Source organism: Nerophis ophidion, linkage group LG24, assembly GCF_033978795.1.
Source record: "Nerophis ophidion isolate RoL-2023_Sa linkage group LG24, RoL_Noph_v1.0, whole genome shotgun sequence".
Taxonomy (NCBI): Eukaryota; Metazoa; Chordata; class Actinopteri; order Syngnathiformes; family Syngnathidae; genus Nerophis; species Nerophis ophidion.
In genome coordinates this window covers 24,658,018-24,682,672 of record NC_084634.1, presented here as the reverse complement: position 1 = coordinate 24,682,672, position 24,655 = coordinate 24,658,018, and the positions used below count along the sequence as shown (strand labels likewise).

Below are 24,655 nucleotides of genomic sequence, written 5' to 3'. Positions count from 1 at the left end.
TTTATTATTATTATTATTGTTTATTATGCGCGAACTGTGGTGCTGAATTTCCCCCAGGGATCAATAAAGTACTTTCTATTCTAATCTATTCTAAAGGCAAGACTTTTTTATTAGCGACCAAAAGTTGCAAACATTATCGTGGATGTTCTCTACTAAGTCCTTTCAGCAAAAATATGGCAATATCGCGAAATGATCGCGTATGACACATAGCATGGACCTGCTATCCCCGTTTAAATAAGAAAATCTCATTTCAGTAGGCCTTTAATTGCTGTGTTGGATTAATATTTAAAGACATTCATAATGTAAAATTCTATCCAAAAAAATGTAGCTCTAAAAAGTAGTCCCCAGTTATAATGTGAATGGTAATGTCTTGGTAGTGTAGCTTTAACGAAATAATCGAAAACAAACTGCATCCGGGTATTTTACGGCAACTTGTTGTGGCATTAATGCGACTTTCTACTTCCGTGACGTCTTCAACATAAAATACATGAAAGAAAATATATTTGCGATGTATGTGGAAATATACAAACTATCTGTTCTCAGAGATAATATAAGGTCATTTTATAATAGATACGCGTTTAAGGACACTCGATATGTGACTTTATCAAATAATCACTAATAAAATAACCGGAAGTGTGCCTGGATCACGCTATCTCCCTTGTTTGTTGTACTTGTCACTCAACTATCCCAGGAATTTAACACGACATGGCATTAGCCAGTTCGCCGCAATAAGGACGTTTCTGTTTAAACAGCGTCTTTTCCCCGCGAGAAAGAATTATCGTCAGTTATCAAGAGTGAAAAGGGTCTTCAGAAAACGTGCGGCTGCTGGTGAGTCAAACTGGGCTGACCAAGCTAACTGTTGCCATTGGTTCTTTACTAAACTAGCATACTAAGCTAACTAACTCCGCCGTTGTCGAGCAACAAATGGACGCCTTAAACATGAAGGCCCCGGTGTTCATGGCACCGTTTCCCCCTTTTGAATACACACCATCATTATGTCCTAGTCGGCCTATACGACAAAACAAAGGAGCTTTATTGTGTTTAACTTTACAAAGGTAAACACCGGTTGAATGCGGGCTCACGCGTTTAGCGGCACTTAGCATGTAATGCTAACGACGCTGAAACGGGGTCGCACTTTCGTGTGTTTTTGTAGTATATGTTCATTATCGTGAAATTGCCATTAATTAACGTCAAAAAGTATGGACACAACTGGCCTAAATGTATCAATGAAAAGTTACAGTGTCTACGTTCAAACAGTAAGCATCAGGGATTTAACAATATGTAGATTTCATGGTACGATATTGTCACGATATTAAGACCACGGTACGATTTTATTGTGGTATTGTCAAAAAATTCATCCATTCATTTTCTACCGCTTATCCCCTTTGGGGTCACTGGTGCCTATCTCAGCTACAATCGGGCGGAAGGCAGGGTACACCCCGGACAAGTCGCCACCTCATCACAGGGGCCAACACAGATAGACAGACAGCACTCACATTCATACACTAGGGCCAATTTAGTGTTGCCAATCAACCTATCCCCAGGTGCATGTATTTGGAGGTGGGAGGAAGCCGCAGTCACGGGGAGGACATGCAAACTCCACACTGAAAGATCCCGAGCCCGGGATTGAACCCAGGACTACTCAGGACTTTCGTATTGTGAGGCAGACGCACTAACCCCTCTTCCACCGTGAAGCCCAAAAAATGTCATAGTGTTTAGAATTAAGGGGCAGTAATCAATCAATTATTATTTATATAGCCCTAAATCCCTAGTGCTCAAAGGGCTGCACAAACCCCATGACATCCTCGGTAGAGCCCACATGAGGGCAAGGAAAACTCACACCCAGTGGGACGTCGGTGACAATGATGACTATGAGAAGATATTGTTTCGGATAAACACTTAGTTTCACTGAACACAAACAAACATAATCCTCAAATGTTCTATTTTGTGTTTTTTTAGCATGTAATGCTAACGACGCTGAAACGGGGTCGCACTTTCGTGTGTTTTTATACTATATGTTCGTTATCGTGAAATTGCCATTAATTAAAGTCAACAAGTTAGGACACAACAGGCCTAAATGTATCAATAAAGAGTTACAGTGTCCACGTTCAAACAGCAAGCATCAGGGATTTAACAATATGAACATTTCACGGTACGATATTGTCACGGTATGATATTATTATGGTATTGTCAAAAAATGCCATAGTGTTTAGAATTAAGTGGCAGTATTGTTTTGGATAAACACTTAGTTTAACTGAACACAAACATAATTATCAAATGTTCTAATTTGTGTTTTTTTTACTACATATATGTATTTTTAACAGCAAATAATTGTGTGGGAACGTCCCCTGTTTCAAGCAAATATTTTTAAAAGAAGCGTACAGTTGAGATTCAAGTGAATTATATTTATATAGCTTTGCCATTTGAACAACATACTTATGCTCAACATTTATTCCTCTCTCCAAGTATTTATTAATTAATTTGAATTAGGACAATCCATATTCATCAACATAGAGCAACAATGTAAATATGCCGGAGTTAGCACAGTAGCTCATTTTCATCCGTTGTCCTAAGGAGGGTTAATACGGTAAACATTTAACAGGTCATGATACAAAAGAATACATAAATCACAAGACATTACAAGCATACCATAAGCACAGACCATGGCCAAAAAAAACAACAAGTGACTAATGTAATTGTGCGTGCATGTCTGATTAGTTTTCAACCACTATTTCAGTGCAGTTTTGAATATTTAATGGGTGTCACGGTTTCTGACATGGGCTGGCATCCTGTTCCATGACTGGATGCCTCTGATAGACCCCACCATTTGGCCAAATTTAGTCCATGAACGCATCCGTACATCTCAATACAAAGTTACATCCCGAGTAAGCATCAATTTTACAGAATTGGATGTTAAAATAGTGGTGAATATACATTTCTAATTAGTGTTGTTATTACTACTACTAATAATAAGTGTTGTCCTCTGCATCCCCTTTGTCCAACCCGTTGGACCACTTGACAGATGCTGACGATGCACTAATGTCCCCCAAATGTGAGATGAGTCTTTGAAAAGACCCCGTCCATCCTCGATCTGTGTGACATCCTCTTCATCTCCCTCCATCGTCATTGTACATGCTCTTACATGAAGAGAGGAGAGAAACCAGAGGGATACAGGCAGATGAGACCCAAGACGTTTCCGGCCAGCAACTACAGCGGCAACAGCCAACAGATGCTGCAGGAAATCCGGAACAGCTTGCGGAACTTGTCCAAGCCCTCTGACCCACCTAAAGGTGACATTGCTGGGAAAATGCTCCCGGAGGACATCATGAGGCAACAGGGGCGCTCCTTTAACCCCAAGAACCCTCACCATAAGGCCTTACAGGAGATCCGGGAGTCCCTGATGCCGTTTGCCAATGAGGCCAGCACTTCAACTGAACTCAAACACATGCCCATGGAGCCTCCGTTTTCTGGGTTTGAGGAGGTAAGAGCACATGTTATGGATCTTTTAAAAGGGAGCTGCACTTTTTTTTTTTCATAATTTTGCCTATCATTCACAATCCTTGTGTGAGAAGAGGAACGCACGTTTTTTTGTTTTTTTTATGTCTTCTAACTTGAAAGTAAACGCTAGGCAACATTTGGAGTCGCTCTATTCCAGCTTTAAAGGTCTTGAAAAAGCATTGAAAAATTTCAAATGTTTTATATACATGCTGTAAGAATAGATGTAATGTAGTAACAGGCACATTCATAAAAACATATATCATTTACGCATTTTGGTCCTTTAAAGCAGTGGTTCTCAAATGGTGGTACGCGTACCCCTGGGGGTACTTGAAGGTATGCCAAGGGGTACGTGAGATTTTTCAAAAATATTCTAAAAATAGCAACAATTCAAAAATCCTTTGTAAATATATTTATTGAATAATACTTCAACAAAATATGAATGTAAGTTCATAATCTGTAAAAAGAATTGCAACAATTCAATATTCAGTGTTGACAGCTTGATTTTTTTTGTGGACATGTTCCAAAAATATTGATGTTAAAGATTTCTTTTTTTGTGAAGAAATGTTTAGAATTAAGTTCATGAATCCAGATGGATCTCTTATTACACTTGTTTACTTTTCAACAAGTTTGTAGTTATTTTTATATCTTTTTTTCCAAATAGTTCAAGAAAGACTGCTACAAATGAGCAATGTTTTGCACTGTTATACAATTTAATAAATCAGAAACTGATGACATAGTGCTGTATTTTACTTCTTTATCTCTTTTTTTAACCAAAAATGCTTTGCTCTGATTAGGGGGTACTTGAATTAAAAAAAAATTCACAGGGGGTACATCACTGAAAAAAGGTTGAGAACCACTGCTTTAAAGCATGTGGCGGCGTATTAATTTCACGCTCGCTTTACTCTTCAACAACACCTACTAATCGATTATGCAGACTTAAAAGGGCCAACAACGATTACTTTGGGACAAATGATAATCCAGAACATTTTATTTTTAAGCATGAATAAATGGAGGATGAGCTCAGGGCTACACGATTATATGATCATGATCGTTGATGGCGATTAATTGAAGTTTGATCACGGTGATCAGCTGTTAGCATGTTTCCTCAATCAAACATGGGAAAATAAGTTTTTAGAAGTTGCCGCAACAGGGAAGCAACAATGCTTGCTATAATCCTGCACGGAACAATCCATCTTTATTGACCGTGATCCTGTGTGTGTGTGTGTGTATGTGTATGTTTGTGTAGTAGCGTACGTTTGTGTGAAAGTGTGTCCGTGTGTGCGCGCAACCTCCTGTTACACCGTTACAAAAGTCAGTCTCGCCACAAGATAATTAACGCTCAAACGTATTGTCTCTTCACCCTTACACTGCTGCAAGTGCAGCCCAGAAGAACAAAATAAAGACATATGACAAAACATTTAAAAGGAGCAGCAACTTCAGTTTAACTATCTGCTGCAGCTCACCAGGAATCCTTACCCAAATGTGGACTTGCAGGCACTCAGAGGTTGTCTGTATTGGTACCGGCTGGGATAATCAACACAACCATTAATTTAATCAGAAAAGGCATTTTCATATCTAAATATTTTTTAATTAAACTTTCTATTTGTCTTCAAAAATTCCACTCCTGATATAACATGTACCGTAATTTTCGGATTATAAGTCGCAGTTTTTTTCATAGTTTGGCCGGGGGTGCGACATGTACGACTTATGTGTGAAATTATTAACACATTACTGTAAATAATATTATTTATCTCATTTGCAGAAGAGACCAAGAAAATGTCAGCAATCGTCACACACACGTCAACCAATAAGAATTCGGCGAGGAAGGGTCATGGCAGAAGTGCATTGTGGGTCATGGGATGCTAAGTGCTATATGCTACTCCCATAGCTATTAAAATGGATCATTTCCACGTTGGCGGTAACTTATAAAAACTGAGAAGGGCTGAACAAAAATGGCACCGAAAAGGAATCGTGTACTGCAGATTACAAGCCGGACGTAGTGAAATATGCACCAGAAAACGACAAGAGGACGCGGCGCATACTTTTGGAGTTGGCATAGTTGTTTAGAAGCGACATCGAGGAAGAATATTTCTTTAGATTTATGGATTAAGAGTGACAGATTGTTTGGTAAACATATAGCATGTTCGATATGTTATATTTATTTGAATGACTCTTACCATAATATGTTACGTTAACATACCAGGCATCTTCTCCGTTGGTTATTTATGCGTCATATAACGCACACTTATTCAGCCTGTTCACTATTCTTTATTTATTTTAAATTGCCTTTTAAATGTCTATTCTTGGTGTTGGATTTTATCAAATAAATTTCCCCCAAAAATGGGACTTATACTCCAGTGCGACGTATATATGTTTTTTTCTTTCTTTATTATGCATTTTCGGCCAGTGCGAAGTATACTCCCGAGCGACTTATGATCCGAAAAATACGGTACTAAAAAACTCTGCAGACCCTTTGTGTTCTTTTTGTTTGTGAATTTAAAAAAAATTGTTCGTGACATAATCATGAAACTTTAAATTTTACCGTACCTCAAATTCAAACTGCACTTTAATGTATTTTTTTAATTAATTATAAGATACAGAATTTGAGTTTTAAAAAGTTCACTATGTGGGTCACCGCTTGTTCTTTGCCAAAGCAATGGTGAGAGGCACTGATGTGTACAAGTAAATAAAGTGTACAAATAATAATTTACCATTTGAAAGTGTTGTTTAGTAAATGTTAACTTGAAGTAAAAGTCTTACGGTATTCATAACACCAATCATACTTTGTTTACTGCACAATGTTTGTGATGACAAGCAAAAAACAAAATAACTTTGAGCGCGAAAAAAAGTTGTTCTCTTAAAACCCCACAAAACATACCAAAGCAAAAGTAAAATCGTGGCTCTAAAACAGGAGCACTCACACTTTTTCTGCAGGTGAGCTACTTTTTAATTGACCAAGTCGAGGAGATCTACCTCATTCCTATTTATATCCATCCATCCATTTTCTACCGCTTATTCCCTTTCGGGGTCGCGGGGGGCGCTGGCGCCTATCTCAGCTACAATCGGGCGGAAGGCGGGGTACACCCTGGACAAGTCGCCACCTCATCGCAGGGCCAACACAGATAGACAGACAACATTCACACTCACATTCAAACACTAGGGCCAATTTTAGTGTTGCCAATCAACCTATCCCCAGGTGCATGTCTTTGGAAGTGGGAGGAAGCCGGAGTACCCGGAGGGAACCCACGCATTCACGGGGAGAACATGCAAACTCCACACAGAAAGATCCCGAGCCTGGATTTGAACCCAGGACTGCAGGAACTTCGTATTGTGAGGCAGACGCATTAACCCCTCTGCCACCGTGAAGCCTATTCCTATTTATAATTTATATTTATTTATTTATGAAAGAGACATTTTTGTTAACAAGTTAATGGTGTTTAATGATAATACAAGCATGTTTAACACACATAGATTCCTTTCTTTCATTAAGACAAGAATATAAGTTGGTGTATTTGATTCTGATGACTTGCATTGATTGGAATTAGACAGTGGTGCTGATAACGTCCGCATTTTCAAATGAAGGAAAAAAAAAGTCCTCCTTTCTGTCCAATACCACATGAAAGTGGTTGGATTTGGCATCTCATTTGTCCAACTTGCATACTTGTTTTTAAACACTTTGTTATGAGAGTAGCATATGTGTGTGGCCCTTTAATGTCTGGCAGCAGGTGAGTGACGTCAGTGAGTGTGCGGGTGGGCAAGCAAGTGAGAAAGCGGTCGCTGAGGGCGGGGGAGAAATACATTGGCATCAAACTCCGTAGCTTGCTAGCTTGTGCACGCTAGCTTTCTGAGACTCTTATTTTGTTAGCACAGGCAGGATGAAACAGGTCTTTTATGGTGAAGACAGGAACTGTGCAGTCGGTCTTTAGAGTTTTGACAGTAGGTACGGAGTCTCTAGAAATAAAATGTGTTTCTCTGCGTCCGCCCTGTTAGTGATTTTTTTCTTAAATATGAGCTTGCAGCAGCCAGCGTCATCTCACAAGATCCTCGGGTGCCGAGAATGTCAAACAACTGACGAAAGTGAAGTCTTGGTATGATTGATGATTGCTCATTTTTATGTATATTTTTTAATGCCTGGCTTGAGATCGACTGACACACCCTCCGAGATCGACCGGTCGATCGCGATCGACGTAATGCCCACCCCTGCTCTAAAACCATGTACTGTAGCATGAGTTACCTGTACTGTTGCACCCCTAGTAAACACAATTATAGATATGAACAAAATGACAGTTGTCAGCTGTTAGCAAATATTACCGAAATCAAACATAACGGAAATGTTATTTACACGATATTGCCAAGGTAAACAGTTGGGATGCGGTACTCCGTATAATCCTGCACAAGACAATCTGCTATAATAATACATTTGAAAAATTGTGATATAAATCGAAATCTGATGATATTATGATATGCCACATCGCCCAGGCCTAAATGTACAAACATTTTAGATGTTTGCTAAACAGATTCAGCTTTAGTGACACACCATATAGTAAGGCTGGACGATTATGGCAAAAAATAATAATCACGATTATTGTTGATTGATATTGTAATTATGATTAATTACACATATTTTAATTATTTGAAAACATGAGTATTTATTGTACCACCAAAACTCAACTTCAAATATAGTTTAAAAAACTGATATAAATTAATAACAAATAAACCACCAGAAAAATAATAGTAATAACAAAGGCAATTTAAAAATACAATACAATGCAATTCTGTTTTTATGTTGTAATTATTTTGAGCTTTATTTTGTTTACCTTTTACATTTAATTTACCACCATACTCCGTGCTTTTTTTATTTTGTCAAATAACATTTTTTTCAAATAACATACATCTTTGAACAATTTTGATCAATATTTTAGGTCCTCCATCTATCCATTTTCTACTGCTTGTCCCTTTTGGGGTCGCGGGGCCTATCTCAGCTGCATTCGAGCAGAAGGCGGGGTACACCCTGGACAAGTCGCCACCTCATCACACGGCCAACCCAGATAGACAGACAACATTTACACTCACATTCACACACTAGGGCCAATTTAGTGTTGCCAATCAACCTATCAATGCATAATAACTGTGTAAATGTATCAATAATTTATTCAAGTTCATTATGCTCGTGTAAGGTTGTTTTTTTGAAACCTTTAATTTGTTAACGCAGTCAGACCGGATGTGGCACACCGCGGTATTATTGTGAAAGGAGGCGAGGGATGCTGCTGTTCTCAGTTTGACATTTGGAAGCAAATTGAGGCTGTTGAAAAAAAGATAAAATTCCTCTCAAGAATCAACTGCTGTCGTGTTTTGTAACTTGATCTTACATTGATGATGTCGTTCACAACAACACAAGCAGATAAGCTGTGTTGTGGGTATATGGATTGTTCTTGCTCGTTTTGGCTTTGTAGTTCATTTGCGGTTTCAAGTGACTGCCTCAACATTGTTAAGGACAGGGCGGTTGGGATCAGTAGGGGGTCCTGAACACATTATTTTCCCCCATAAATGTTCTTTCTCCTCACAATCACAGCATTTCACCCAGATGTATGTCAATTACCGTGATGTTTTGCGTTAAATAACAGATTTTTTACGTCAACACGGAAATCATATGGCCTTACTTTTTTGTTGAGTTTAGTGATTATTGACAAGGCATACTAGCAATATCTTAAGTACCAACCATGGTCAGATTCCAAACTTCTAGGAGTCATGCTTTTTTTTCACTCTTTCACAGCATATTCAGTCCATCGTTACAAGCTCTGGAATTTGCATGCACATTGCGCAGCCCATTAATATTTTTTGATAATTATATTTTGACCATCATTAGAAGCCATAATCGAAATCAAAATTTGATGAATTGTCCATCCCTACCATATAGCATCATGTAGCAGTATTGCTAAGTGCTCAAGAAGATAAACAAACTACAAACATAATTAAACAGTCAAGTCAATTGAAGTTAACCAAATTCTCCGATTATGGTTACAACCTTCTACCCTTCAAGTGAGAGGCATGATTTTTAATCTAGAAGTTACTTTCACCAGCTCACAGGTAATGCAATTATGTCAATGTAGCAGCATAAGCGTGTTAGTTCTCTGTGATCAGGGCGCGGTTTAAAGTAGTTTGTCTACTTATGATAACAATATTTCAAATACATGATTAATATTCAGGTCATGACATGTAAATGGAGTATTGGCGGCTTTTGGATGTTTTTTCAGAGGGCTTTATGAGCGCAATGGAGTATTCCCATTTGCTGCATTGTTAGCCACCTCATACTTGCTGTATTTTACGAATCAGAATGCATGAAAAAAGAAAAACATAAGTGTTCTTGTCTTAAATAGGGATTGTGAATGATAGGCAACAATCCCAAAAAAAAGTGCAGTTCCCCTCTAATGCTGTCACTGCCAGGCACTTTGTGCATTTAAGTGCAATTCATCATCACGAGTTGTACCTTGTTTATGAAATTGCTATTTGAAAAATGTCAAGTATACAAAGTGGAATGACGAGTATGAAGAAGACATGGGGTATTTTCCGTTGTGTGTTCTTTCGAGGAAGTGCTCAAAGGAAGTATTCAAAAGTAGCTGATAGCATAACAACATTCTGTACATTGCTCCAACCCACTTGCCTTGTTCAATTTTTTTCTATAAATTCAGCAGGTATCTGGCTAAAATGGCCATTTTATTTTAAGTTTGTTACTTTACTGCATATGGTTTTGATCCTGAATGCCACTTTGTATTGCAATAAGCTTATTGGACTGCTTTTTATTTACTTATTTTCTATTACAAGGGGTAGGAGCAATCGCATCACCGTCTTCTGTGAGTCGACCATCTAAAACTGTACACCTAGGGAATATCTAACCGTAAATAACAAGGAATAAAAATATTTTAGTTTTTATTGGTTTGAATTGGCCAAAAATGGCCATGATAGTCAAGTATTAAATGATAAATAAATGGGTTGTACTTGTATAGCGCTTTTCTACCTTCAAGGTACTCAAAGCGCTTTGACACTACTTCCACATTTACCCATTCACACACACATTCACACACTGATGGAGGGAGCTGCCATGCAAGGCGCTAATCAGCACCCATCAGGAGCAAGGGTGAAGTGTCTTGCTCAGGACACAACGGACGTGACGAGGTTGGTACTAGGTGGGATTTGAACCAGGGACCCTCGGGTTGCACACGGCCACTCTCCCACTGCGCCACGCAGTATATATTTAGTATGTTTCAAGGGACCTTTTGAAAACTAAAAGGTTGCCAGATCACTGGGAAAGTTTCTCCTGAATGCAATAACACAACTAAAATGGTCCCCCCAAAAAAGTTTGGTGGACACAAAAGGCCTGCGTACATGTCAGAAGGTTTTAAATATGTAGTTATACACGCACTTTCCGCAGCATTAGCACAAACTAAAGAGATTAAATGCCATTTGATTATCTTAAAATATCTCATAACGCTTCTGTCTCTGTCCTCCCCACTGAAAACTACAACCATTATTATTGTTAATGCCAAAGTTACATTTCCATGTGTTCGAGCAGACTTCTAGTCGCAGTGCGGCAACATCTGTTGACTACATGACTAAGATGACATACCAGGACTCCATCAGGGAACAGATGGTTGCCAACTCGAACTCTACGAGCCTCAAAGTCCCAGGTAGGTTTGTTTTTAATCAAGACTTTTTTTTTTATTCAGAGATTCAGTCAAGAGTGGAGAGGTACTGCAGGGGGTTGTGAAACTTTAAGTTGGTTAGACTTAAAACTGTTTTTTTATATATTCCCCAATTATATTGTCCACGATTTAAATGTTTTTAAATACACATTAACATTGATCCAACACACTGAATTGTAATTTAAAGATAGCAGTGACATGACCACCCTACTCCCTGTGCCTTGCTCAAAATAAAATCATATTTATATTATAATCATGTTAGGGACAAGCGGTAGAAAATGGATGGATGGATGGATGTTAGCATTTAAAATAGTGCTCTCGCTGCCTGTTAGCAATTAGCACAACAGTTGTCAGCTAGCTAGTGACTAGCACAACAGTGGTCAGCTCCATTTGTTAGATAACAATTTGTGCACCAGTTTTCAGATAGCAATTAGGGCTCCTGTTTTCAGACGGGCGCTCCAACTCTGTACATTGCTGCTAGAATTTAAATTTTCCTGAAGGAATCAATAAAGTACTATCCATCTATTTGCCAGCCAGCCATTATTTCACCAGATGTCAGCTATCAATTAGAGCCACAGTTGTCAGATAACGAGTAGTGCGCCAGATGTCAGCTTGCCATTAGCGCACCCGTTGTAAACTAGCAATTGGCATGCTTGTTGTCAACTGGCGATTGGCGCACCTGCTGCAAACTAGTGATTACCGTGCTTGTTGTCAACTATTGATTAGTGCGTTCTTTGCCATGTAGCTATTTGCAACGCTATACTTTATTATTTTATTATCTTAGTATTGCCCAATAACAAGGTACTTTTAACTGAATATATACAGGATATATAAGTAGTGGGTCTATGCTCCATCTCTCCATTGGTTTGGGGGTTCCTTGGCCTGGAAAACGTTAAAAACCCCTGGTGTAGAAAGTAAAAAAACAAATGAGGCGTGTACTGCGTCATATAATTTGACATTGTTTGTTTTTTATATACTGTCCTAGACTGCTTCACTACACAGTGAGTAGTACTGCGTAGTGTGTGACAGGAAGAAAAGCTCTGACTCACTTGGTGCACCGGCTTCTGCCTTTCATGATTTTTAGACCCCAAAAAAATAACGACACATTTTTTTCGATGAGGAAAAATACCATTATGTATTTTAGGTCAATATGGGATACGCAGCCTTTCAACTCATGTCCTGTCTGCAGGTGGTCCTCACATGCAGCAGCCCCTACTGAGGAGGCCCAGCTGGAAGGGCTCTAAAGAGTCCCTGGCTCCTCGCCATGCGATGATGTACCGCTCAGACAGTCCCGGGCCCCCCCCTGCCTTCCCCCAGGGTCACATCCCCAACTGCCAGAGAGTCAACGCTCCCCTGCCTCCTCAGGTGCGCAGCGTCACACCTCCCCCATGGGACAACAACCCGTCCACCAAGCGCTACTCCGGCAACATGGATTATCTTGTGCCCCGCATCTCCCCAGTACCTCCGGGCGCCTGGGCCGATAGCTACCAAGCTGCCCCGCCTCAAAATCCGCGTGGGATCAGTCCGGTGCCTATGAGCCACCAGCCCATCATCATGCAGAGCTCGGGGGGAAATAAGTTCACCTTCCCGCCTAGCTGGTCTCAGAATGGCTCGTCTCAGGCAGATTACATGGCAGGAGGCAGCAGACAGCCTCCTCCCCCTTACCCTGTCACCCAAAGCAGCCGGCACAGTCCCACCGACCAGCAGATGCAGGCAGGAGGACCCGCGTCCTCTCCGTCATACGTGAATGGTGGCAACATTCCTCAGTCCATGTTGGTCTCCAACCGAAACAGTCTCAACCTCGATATGTACAACATGGGTCCTGCCCATTCCTGGTCCCAAGCCCCCCTTATCTCCAACCAGCCCCAGTCCTCGTCAGGCAGCAACAGCAACCAGGACCTGTCCCCGTCGTGGCAAAGTAACATGCTGGTGCGTTCTAATTCCTTCAACAACCACCAGCTCAACAACAGAACGGCCCACCCCGCCAGCTCCCAACCGTCGGCCACCACCGTCACCGCCATCACGCAGGCTCCCATCCTGCAGCCCGTTAAAAGCATGCGAGTCCAGAAACCCGAGCTGCACACGGCGGTCGCCCCCACGCATCCGCCGTGGATGCAGCAAGCCGCGCCGCCTCCCGCTGCCCCCGCCTATACAGAGCCCTCAGCACCCCTTCCTCAGATCCCCATCGTAGCGGAGGTACCCAGCTACCAGGGCCCCCCGCCGCCCTACCCCAAGCACCTCCTCCAGCAGCAAGCCGCCCCCTCACCCCCCGCGTACGACCAAGGCGCCGGCAGGCATGGCGCTGGCAGGGAAGAATCCCCCGAAGACGAGGGCGGCCTGGGAGACAACGCACGAGAGAATGTAGTGGACGGCCCGGAGAGCAACGCGGAGAAGGAGAAGAAGCAGATCACAACGTCTCCTGTCCCTGTGCGCCGCAGCAAGAAGGACGAGGAGCGCAGGGGCGAGTCGGGCCGAGTGGCTTTGTACTCGCCGCAGGCCTTCAAGTTCTTCATGGAGCAACACGTGGAAAACATCCTGAAGAACCATCAGCAGCGCATCCGCAGGAGGAAACAGCTGGAGTGTGAGATGCAGAGGGTAAGAAATAACCAATTAGTTCACTTCTCTTTTTCACCAACTCTTCTTTTGTTTCATGATCTTCTTTTTTTCTTGGCCCTATTTCCTCTTCCTTTCTCTCCTCGCTGTCACTATCAGCTGATGTGAAAGGTAAAAGTATGTGATGGTGACGCGTGCGCGCGCACACACACACACACACACACACACACACACACACACACACACACACTGCATCGGCTGTCATTGCATGTCCATCCTGGTCTTCCTCATCATGAAACAACACACATTGTCCCCCCCTCACATGTTGATGTTGATGTCTAACCAGGACGGTGTGTGTGTTTAGCATGTCATAGGGCTGGACAATTAATCAAATTTTAATCACGATTTTGATTTTGGCTTCTCACGATCATAAAAATATTATAATCAAAAACAAGTGATTAATGGGTTGCACAATGTGCATGCATATTTCCGAGCTTGTGACGTTGAAACGGATGAGTGGATAAAAGACCACATCTACTTGAAGTTTGGGATCTCATCTTGATTGCTATTTTTTATTTGACACAGCACGAGTATGCTTAAAGTTAAGGTTAATTTGTTTCTTTATTACAATAGCCTTTTTGGAGACTGAATATATGAAACTGAATTTTTTGCATTAGAATTTTGTAAAAAGATTTTTTTTTACTACAAATAATGCTGACCATTTCAGTGAATTGTGGGCAAAATGTGTTGTTTGTTAAAATTCAATGTTTTAAAATTCAGTGTGTAAAAATTCAGTGCACAAATAGTCTGCTTCAAAACTCACTACTTTGGAGGTTAATTTGTGTCTTTATAATTTTTTTTGTCACCAAATGTATTTAATGAGAATTTCATTAAATAACAATTTAGGAGAAAAATATATCTGTTTGAAAATTCAGTTTGTCAAAATACACTGTTTTAAAATTCAGTATATAAAAATTCAGTGCAGAAATATTCATTGATTCAAACCTGAAGACTCACTTCCCGTAAATCAAACAAAATCATGACGTTGAGGGAAATAAGAATGTAAAAAAATAAAGTTACATAAATTTAGTTTAAAAATAAACCTTTTTTTAAAGACACAAGTTAACCCCCGTAGCCTGATAAATAATTACTTAACTCTAAAAAAAAAAAGTAAGGCATATGATTTCCGTCTTCCCTTAACCGTAGACGGAATCACAGAATTGGCCAATAAAACGGAATGTGCTGTTAAACGCAGAATATCACAGAAATTGACATAACTGCAACTGAAATGCTGACATTGTGAAGAGAAAAAGCACAATGTGTCCGCTGGGATTGCTCATTCATCGCTAATCGCGTCCTAAACTAAACAATGTTGAGACAACCACTTAAAACAACAACTAAACTACAACGCTAAATCTTGCAAGAACAATCCATACACCCACAACACATCTCATCTGCTTGTGTTGTTGTGAACGACATCATTGATGTGAGATCAATAGTGCTCTATTTTTGTCGAGCTCAGAAAACTATTCACCCCAACATCCCCCAGCATAATGTACTTCAAGCACTTATTGATAAAAAATTATTATGTTTTAACTTAAAATATTGGTCAGTTATTTGTAATGCATTAATAAATGTGATTAATTAACAACAATTGTATTAGATCGTATGTATGACACAAAAAGCACACACTCTATGGTGGTAAAATAAGTGTAAAAGGTAAAAAAAAAGGAATTCAAAAACTTAAAATAGAAAAACTTAATAGTTTTTTTTATATTGCTATTTAAATGTCTTATTATTTTGTTACTAGTTTATTTGTACTAATTTATATCCTGTTGTTTTTTTTAGAATTATATATTTTTTTTAAATTGGTGGTACTCATGTCATCAATTAATGTTGTTAATTGTGATTTCAATATCAATCCAACAAATCATGATTATTATTTTTGCCATAATGGTCCAGCCCCGAGCGTGTCGCTTCTTGCCGTGTCCTCACCGTGCTCTGTGCCGCTCAGGTGGGCCTGTCATCAGAAGCGCAGGAGCAGATGCGCATGATGCTGTGCCAGAAAGAGTCCAACTACATCCGACTGAAGCGGGCCAAGATGGACAAATGCATGTTCAAACGCATCAAGACGCTCGGCATCGGGGCCTTCGGTGAGGTGTGCCTGGCCCGAAAAGAGGACACAGGGGCGCTGTACGCCATGAAGACCCTCCGTAAGAAGGATGTGCTGCTCAGGAACCAAGTGGCCCACGTCAAGGCCGAGCGGGACATCCTGGCCGAGGCGGACAACGAGTGGGTGGTGCGTCTCTACTATTCCTTCCAAGACCGGGACAACCTGTACTTCGTCATGGAGTACATTCCCGGCGGAGACATGATGAGTCTTCTCATCCGACTGGGCATCTTCAAGGAAGAGCTGGCTCAGTTCTACATTGCCGAGCTCACCTGCGCCGTGGAGAGCGTCCACAAGATGGGCTTCATCCACCGCGACATCAAGCCCGACAACATCCTCATCGACAGGGACGGACACATCAAGCTCACCGACTTTGGCCTTTGCACCGGATTCCGCTGGACTCACGACTCTAAGTACTACCAGAGTGGTGAGTTTCACTTTCTGTCAATCTACAACATCTGTTAGCTGCCATGCTGTCCATGATTGGGCGGTTTCCTCCTGGCTCTTCATCATGGTCCTCTTGCACTAACTGCTCTCTTTTGACACTTCTTACCCCTGATTGTGTTTGCGTGTGCCGGGGCCTGCAGGGGACCACGTGAGGCAGGACAGCATGGACTTCAGCAAGGAGTGGGAAGATCCCACCAACTGCCGCTGCACCGACCGCCTGAAGCCTCTGGAGAGGAGAAAGGCCAGACAACATCAGCGCTGTTTGGCACACTCGCTGGTGGGGACGCCTAACTACATCGCACCTGAAGTCCTGCTCAGGACAGGTACACTTCTACACTGCGGCTGGAAGCCCACAAAAACTATTGTCAATAATGGACAATAGTGTCAACTTCATTACTTCTTCTAAACATCTTAGAAACAACTATACAAGTCAGAATTTCTACTACTACTACTTGATTTGTAATAGCAATTAAGTGAAAGTTTAAAATGTGACTAGTTGTTGTAAAATTATAGTCCCAGTGAATTTACTCTAAGTCAGTTTTAGCTTAGTATAATTTTCAATAAAGTGACAATAACAAAATTAACTGAAATTACAAGGAAAAAATAATACTTTAATTAGAGTAATTGAATGAGAATAATTTCAGAATCTGATGAAGATAAAGTAAAATATTGTTTGTGATATATCACAATATTTCTAACAAAAATGTAATGAAAAAGTACATGTTTAACATTTTCAAAAAAGAACTATTTTGCTGAAATTAAAGTGGTGATATTGTTAGGAATAAGTCACAATAGTTAGAGAATTTTAACATTTGTATTACAGTAAAATAATACATATGTAGAGAAAAAAAGTTGTAATAACATGAGTAAAATCCCTGATTTTACAAGAATAATGGCAGAATTTTATGGAAATAAAGTGGTAATGTTGGTAAGAATAAGTCACAATATTCCTACAAAAATGTTACAGTAAAAAAGTAAAGATTCTTCAAAAAAAGTATTGTTTTTTTTTTTACAATGAAAAACATTCTGATTTATGTCAGACTTTGAATGCAAAGTAATATTGTATATTGCTAAAAATAAGTCACAATATTTTTAGGAAATAATAGAACACAATGGTAAATAAAGTAAAATTTTTAGTAGAAAAAAGTATTGTTTTTTTAAAGGAATCATATAAAATGTTGAAAAAACGTTCTTAGGAATGAGTCACAATATTTCTAGAAAAAATGTTGAAATATGTTTTTGAAGAAATTGTTTTTACGAGAAAAAAAAAGTTTAAAAAGATAATGTCAGATTTAGCTGAAAACCAAGTGTTAATTTGTTAAGAATAAGTCGTAATATTTCAAGAAAAATGTTAGAATTAAAAAAAGTAGTATTTTTAAAAGATAATTTTTTAATTTAAAAGTACATGTCATCATTTACTGAAATAAATGAGTAATATTGTTAGGAATAAGTCACAATAATTCTGCAAAAATATTGTAATAAATGGGAAATATTTTTGAGAAAAAAATATTTTTGCAAAAGAAAATTTCTTGATTGTCAAAGGATAACTTTTAGACTTTGCAAAAAAAAAAAATTTGGTGATACTATTATTAGGAATAACTCCTAATATTTGTAAAAAAAAAATATTAAAACAAAATCTTAAATATTTTTTAGAAAGAAGTATTATTTTTAGAAGAAAACATCTTGATTTTTAAATGGGAAAGATTATAAGAACTAAGTCTCAATACTTTTTTAAATTGTTTTTGCGAGAAAAAAAAGTCCTGATTTTGAAAAGATAAGAGTGGTTTTATACTTAAAAATGTTTGAATAAAACAGTAAATATTTTTAGAGAAAAAAAGTAGTATCTTTGCATGAGAGAAAAAATTATTTTAAACAATGATGCAGAATTTGCTGACACGAAATGATAATATTGTTAAAAATAAGTCAGAATTTCCCTTCGTCCATTTTATACCACTTGTCCCGTCTGTAATTCTGGAAAAAAGTAAAAAAATGGGAAGTAATCTTTAGGAACAAAGTAGTATTTTTATGAGGATATAGTCCTACTTTTAAAAGGACAATGTCAGATTTTTTTGAAAATAACAATATTTTTATTGTTAGGAATAAGTCACAATACAGTTGTGATCAAAATTATTCAACCCCCACACAATTTTGTTGTTTTAGCAAGTTGGACATTTATTCCGTATTTTGTTTATAGTCATATCAAATAAAGATGTGTCAAATAGACAAATGCAACTTAAATTGTAACACTGTATTTTACAAAATACCAAAAAAAGACATTTTTCTTAATATCTCATTGACACAATGATTCAACCCCTAGTTACATGCATCTTTAGTACTTAGTAGAACACCCTTTGGCAGTAATTACATCCTTCAAACGTGATATATAACCGGACACAAGCTTCTTGCAACGATCTACAGGTATTTTAGCCCATTCCTCTTGGGCAAAGGCCTCTAGTTCATTCATATTCTTGGGCTTGCGTGCTGCAACTGCCTTCTTCAAGTCCCACCACAGGTTTTCTATAGGATTTAGGTCTGGCGACTGTGAAGGCCACTCCAGAGTCTTCCAGCCCTTCTTCTGCAACCACTCTGATGTTGATTTGGAGGTATGCTTGGGATCGTTGTCCTGTTGGAAGGTCCGACGTCTCCCAAGCCTCAGCTTGGTCACTGACTTCATGACATTTGCAGCTAATAAATCCTGGTAGGAAATAGAATTCATAATGCCTTAAACGCGCTGGAGATTCCCGGTACCTGAGGCAGAGAAACAGCCCCAGAGCATGATTGACCCCCCACTATGCTTAACAGTAGGGAAGGTGTTCTTCTCTTTGTAAGCTTCATTTTTTTCTCCTCCAGACATAACGTTGATTCATAGGCCCAAAGAGTTCCAGTTTTGTCTCATCACTTCGTAGAACAGTTTCCCAAAACCTTTGGGATTTGTCCAAATTATTTTTGGCATACTGGAGTCTATTTTTCTTGTGCCTGGTAGTCAGAAGCGGGGTGCGCTTGGGAGTTCTGGCATGGAGGCCTTCATCTCGTAGTGCGCGCCTTATTGTCTGGGACGAAACCTGCGTTCCCCCCTCTGCAATGTCCTGTTGTAGTTCCTCAGCTGTTACCCGGGGGGTTTTCATCACTGTACACACACAGTATCGTCCTTCTACCACGCCCAGGTAGTGTTTCCACTGTGCCTTTAGCTTTAAACTTGCGAATTATGCTCCCAACTGTGTCTCTTGGAATGTGTAATGTCTTTGCTATTGTCTTATATCCATATTCTTTCTTAGGAAGAGAAATTACCTCCTCTCTTGACTTCTTAGACCACTCCCTGGACTTCACCATGTTGCAAATACACCATTGACCAGCTACAAGAAGCTGAGCATCACAGTCTTTTTCAATCAGTTTAATTGTTGTTCGTTATGGTTCTAATCACATCTACAAGTGTTTTCAACACCTGATTGAAAAGACCTTATTCAAATTCTGTTCTTAAGAGTTATGATCCTCAAGAGGTTGAATAATTTTGTCAATGAGATATTAAGAAAAATGTCATTTTTTGGTATTTTGTAAAATACAGTGTTACAATTTAAGTTGCATTTGTCTATTTGACACATTTTTATTTAATATGACTATAAACACAATACGGAATAAATGTCCATCTTGCTAAAACACCTAAATTGTGTGGGGGTTGAATCATTTTGATCACAACTGTATTTCTAGAAAAAGATTACAACAACAGAGTAAGTATTTTTCGAGCAATATTAGACTAAAATAAGAAATGTTTTTTAGAAAATAGTAGGATTTCAACGAGAAGAAAATACCTGATTTTTAAAGGCTAATGTCAGATTTTGCTGAAAATATATAAATTGTTCATTTTATTAGGAATAAGTCACAATATTTCTAGAAAATGAATAGAATAAAATGCTAAACATGTCCTTCTCTTACAAGGATAATGTCCAATTTTGCTGAAAATAAAGTGGTGATATTGTGAAGACTAAGTCACAATATTTCTGGAAAAATGTTGAACTTTTTTCGAGATAAACAAAAGTTCAGATTTTACAATAAAAATGTCAGGAATAGCTGAAAAAAGTTGGAAGTTTAAATATGTAATTTTAATTTTACAAGAATAAAGTAGCAATTTAACAAGATTGGTTGTAATATAATGAAGAATGGATGTGGACAGGTAATCATTTTATGAGGACGCTGTGCTATTAATGTACACAACATGAACAAGTGCAAGAAAAAAGTTGTAGTTGCATTACGATGATAATGTTTCATGTTGTGTTGTTCCAACCAATGAAAAGGTGTGTTTGTTGTGTAGGTTACACACAGTTGTGTGACTGGTGGAGCGTGGGTGTCATTTTGTACGAGATGGTGGTCGGACAGCCTCCCTTCCTCGCGACGACGCCCTTGGAAACGCAGCTAAAGGTAAGCTGACCCACCTGTGCTGCCGTCCAGTTCCTCATGTGACCTGCCGGTTCTCTCTGCCGCCACCAGGTGATCAACTGGTCGAGCACGCTGCACATCCCCCCTCCCGCCAAACTCAGCCCGGAGGCGTCCGACCTCGTCGTCCAATTGTGCCGCGGCCCCGAAGACCGCCTGGGCAGGAACGGCGCGGACGAGATCAAAGCGCACCCTTTCTTCAGGACCATCGACTTCTCCAGCGACTTGCGGCAGCAGGCGGCGCCGTACATCCCCACCATCGCCCACTCTACCGACACCTCCAACTTCGACCCCGTGGACCCCGACAAGCTGTGGAGCAGCGACAGCGACGGCGAGGACGACCTGGGCGACATGGGCTGCTGGTTCCGCAACGGCAAGCACCCCGAGCACGCCTTCTACGAGTTCACCTTCCGCCGCTTCTTCGACGACAACGGCCATCCGTACAGCTGCCCCAAACCCATCGAGTACGACGGCCTCAACGAGGACGAGGCGGACACTGAGGACACGGAGCAAGACCACGCCGGCAGCGGCCAGGTGGCGCAGGCCCGAGACCTGGTCTACGTGTAATAGAACCATTTTAAAGGTACTTAAGTAGCCAATCAACCTGCTGACATTTCTTCTTCTTCTTCCCATTGGCTCCCATAAAGCGTAATTTATTGAGGATAGTGTGGGTACTTTTAATTTATATTCTCTACTTAGCCACATAGATTTAAATGTCATTGCTCCAATTTCACCAAATATAAAGAGGGTTGATTATTATCATTGTGTGTAGAAGTAGCTGCTTGATTGAGTTATTCAACTACAAGTCGCTCTTGTTTAATTTATACTCCTATTTATAAATGAACTTGTACACAGTTGATGTAAATATGCCACTACTCTCCCTAAGGGCAGGCCCTCTTCAGCGTCCACTGCTGCCGCCGCCTTCTTTTTACACTTTAATTCGTGCTAGCCACCTCTCAACCAAAGCACTAACTAGGCGGGCTTGTCATCTTCTCACTCCTCTGACCTTCACTCTTTGTAGCTGACACTTTTGTTGTGGACCGTGTTGCTCCAAAAGGTTGCGTACAAACGGGTGGAAGAGGGGATGAATGGAGAATGGAAAGACGCAAATGAACCATGTATTGTGAGTAGTGTATCATAAAAACTGACTGAGAGCAAAACTCTGCTTTTGTCCTCACTTTGTTCAGATACACACATTTTTCACCTAAGGTATACATTATTCACATCATTTTACTCATCTATTTTTCTATTAATGTCAACCAAAGGCTCTGCCATAATTTAACATTTGTATTTCACCAAATACTGATCGTTCAAGCAAGCATTGTTTATGCTAGTCAAAGATTGTATATATGGCAAGAGTGCCCTGCTGTGTTTAATAATGTTCAGCAAAAATGCTGGTCAAGGATTGTCTACATTTTTAAGGACCTACTGTAAAAATGTCGTACAGAGATCCTCTATTAGACAGGAGCACTCTGCTTTTGTAGGTACATATTTCGAATAATTCAAAGATAATGTTACTAACAGGACCACTACGCTGTGCAAAAATGTTGGTCCAAGATCCTCCCATATGACAGGAGCATGCTGATTTTTAGGACTTACTGTAAAATGTTGGTCCAAGATCATCCCAAATTACAGGAGCATGCTGATTTTTAGGACTTACTGTAAAATGTTGGTCAAAAAGCCTCTACATGACCGTAAAACTATTGTTTTAAATTACACACTGCAAAAAGGCTGGTCAGAGATCCTCTATATGGCAGGAGCACTGCAAAAACACAAATCCATCCATCCTTTTTCTACCAAGGGGGCTGGAGCCTTTCCCAGCTGCATTCGAGCGGAAGGCGGTGTACACCCTGGACAAGTCGGCGCCTCATTGTCAAAGATCCTTGATATAACAGGAGTGCCCTGCTGTCTGAAAAGATGTGCAGCAAAAAAAAAAGAAAACTCCTGACCGATCATCTACATAACCGAAGCGCTCAGCTGTTTTTAATAACCTGCTGCATGAAATACATATTTCCACAACACAATTCATAGATCATCTATATGACAGTAGGACGCTGATGTTTAAATACATAAAAAAGTAACACAAATAAAAGATCCTCTGCTGCTGCTTGTAAGTACCTACCATAAAAATGTTGGTCCAAGATCATCTACATGGCATTAAAAGTTTTTAATCAGGCATTTCAAAAATGTTGGTCAGAGATTCTCTACATTACGCTGCTTTCAAATACATATTTCAAAACCGGAATCAAAAATCATGTATATAATAGACCCACTGCTGTGCAAAATGCTTGTCCAAGATCATCTATATGACAGGACACTGCTGCTTTTATGGACCTCCTGTAAAAAATGTTGCTCAAAGATCCTCCACGCAACAGTAACACTGTTGTTTTTAAATACATATTTCAAAACACGAATCAAGATCATGTTTGACGGTGGCACTCTGCTGTGCCAAAATTCAGGTCAAAAATCCTTTCCATGACAAGAGCACCATTTTCAAAAAACACAAATCTAAGAACATGAATATGACAGGAGAACTTTACCATGCATAAATGCTGGTCCAAGATTATCTATGTGATAAGACGCTGCTGCTTTAAAGGACCCACTGCATCTACGTGACAGTAACGTTTTTGAATACAAATTTAAAAATACATACCAAAGATCTTCTTTGACGGGAGCACTGGTGTGCAATAATATTTGTCAAAGATCCTCTACATAGGAAGGAGCACTGTTGTTTTTAAATACAAATTTCAAAACACAAATCAAAGATCATGTTTGACGGGAGCAATCCGCTGGGGAAAAATGTTGGTCAAAGTCCTATAAATGACAGGGGCACTTTGCTGTTTTAAATGAATATTTTAATACACAAATCAAATATGTTTGATGGAAGAACTCTACAAAAATGCTGGTCAAAGATCCTCCCCATGACAAGAGCACTCTGCTGTATAATTCATTTTTCAAAACATGAGTCAAAGATCATGGTTGACGGGAGCACTATGCTGTGAAAAATGCAGGTCAAAGATCCTCTAAATGTTGGGAACACTCCTATCTTGAACACATATTTTAAGACACAAATCAAAGATCATGTTTGATGGCAGCACTGTGTTGTGGAAAAATGCATGTCAAAGCTCATCTCTGACAGGAACAGTGCTATTTTTTATATTTTTTTGAGATGCATATTTCAAAACAATCAAAGATCATGTATTTGACAGAAGCACTCTACTGTGCAAAAATGCTTGTCCAAGATCATCTATGTGACAGGACGATGCTGATACTTTTAAGGATCCAAAGTAAAATTGTTGGTCAAAGCAACACATATCAAAGATCATGGTTAACAGGAGCACTCTGCTGTTCTTAAATACATGTTACAAAACACGAATCAAAGATCATGTTTGACGGGAGCACTATGTGCAAAAATGGTGCTCTAAGATCCTCTCTGTAACAGGAGCACTCTGCTGTTTAAATTCATATTTCAAAACATGCATCAAAGATCATGTTTTAGTTTGACGGGAGCTATTTGCTGTGGAAAAATGCAGGTAAAAAAATCCTCTAAATGACAAGCATACTGCGGTTTCAAAAAAATTTCAAAACATGAATCAAAGATCATGTTTGATGGGAGCACTGTTCTGTGGGAAAAAAGCAGGTCAAAGATCCTCTCTGTGACATGAGCACTCTGCTGTTTTAAAATACATATTTCAAAACATAAATCAAAGATGATGTATTTGACAGTAGCACTCCGCTGTTTAAATTTATATTTCAAAACTTGAATCAAAGATAATGTTTGACAGGAGCAAGCTACTATACAAAATGCTGATCAAACATTCTCTTAAAAGGAGCATTCTGTTGTTTTTAAATACATGTT

At 39.5% G+C, this 24,655-nt stretch overlaps 1 protein-coding gene across 1 annotated transcript; it reads left to right on the top strand.

Moving 5' to 3' along the window:
• The first annotated feature begins 641 nt into the window (after nucleotides 1-641).
• lats1 (large tumor suppressor kinase 1) lies at nucleotides 642-21,956 on the top strand. Its single transcript, XM_061886883.1, has 8 exons — nucleotides 642-828; nucleotides 3,023-3,481; nucleotides 11,069-11,183; nucleotides 12,388-13,793; nucleotides 15,766-16,348; nucleotides 16,509-16,691; nucleotides 20,675-20,781; nucleotides 20,851-21,956. Exons 2-8 carry the CDS (start codon nucleotides 3,143-3,145, stop codon nucleotides 21,361-21,363), a joined length of 3,246 nt encoding a protein of 1,081 aa, XP_061742867.1. The 5' UTR covers nucleotides 642-828; nucleotides 3,023-3,142; the 3' UTR covers nucleotides 21,364-21,956.
• Nucleotides 21,957-24,655: the final 2,699 nt, after the last annotated feature.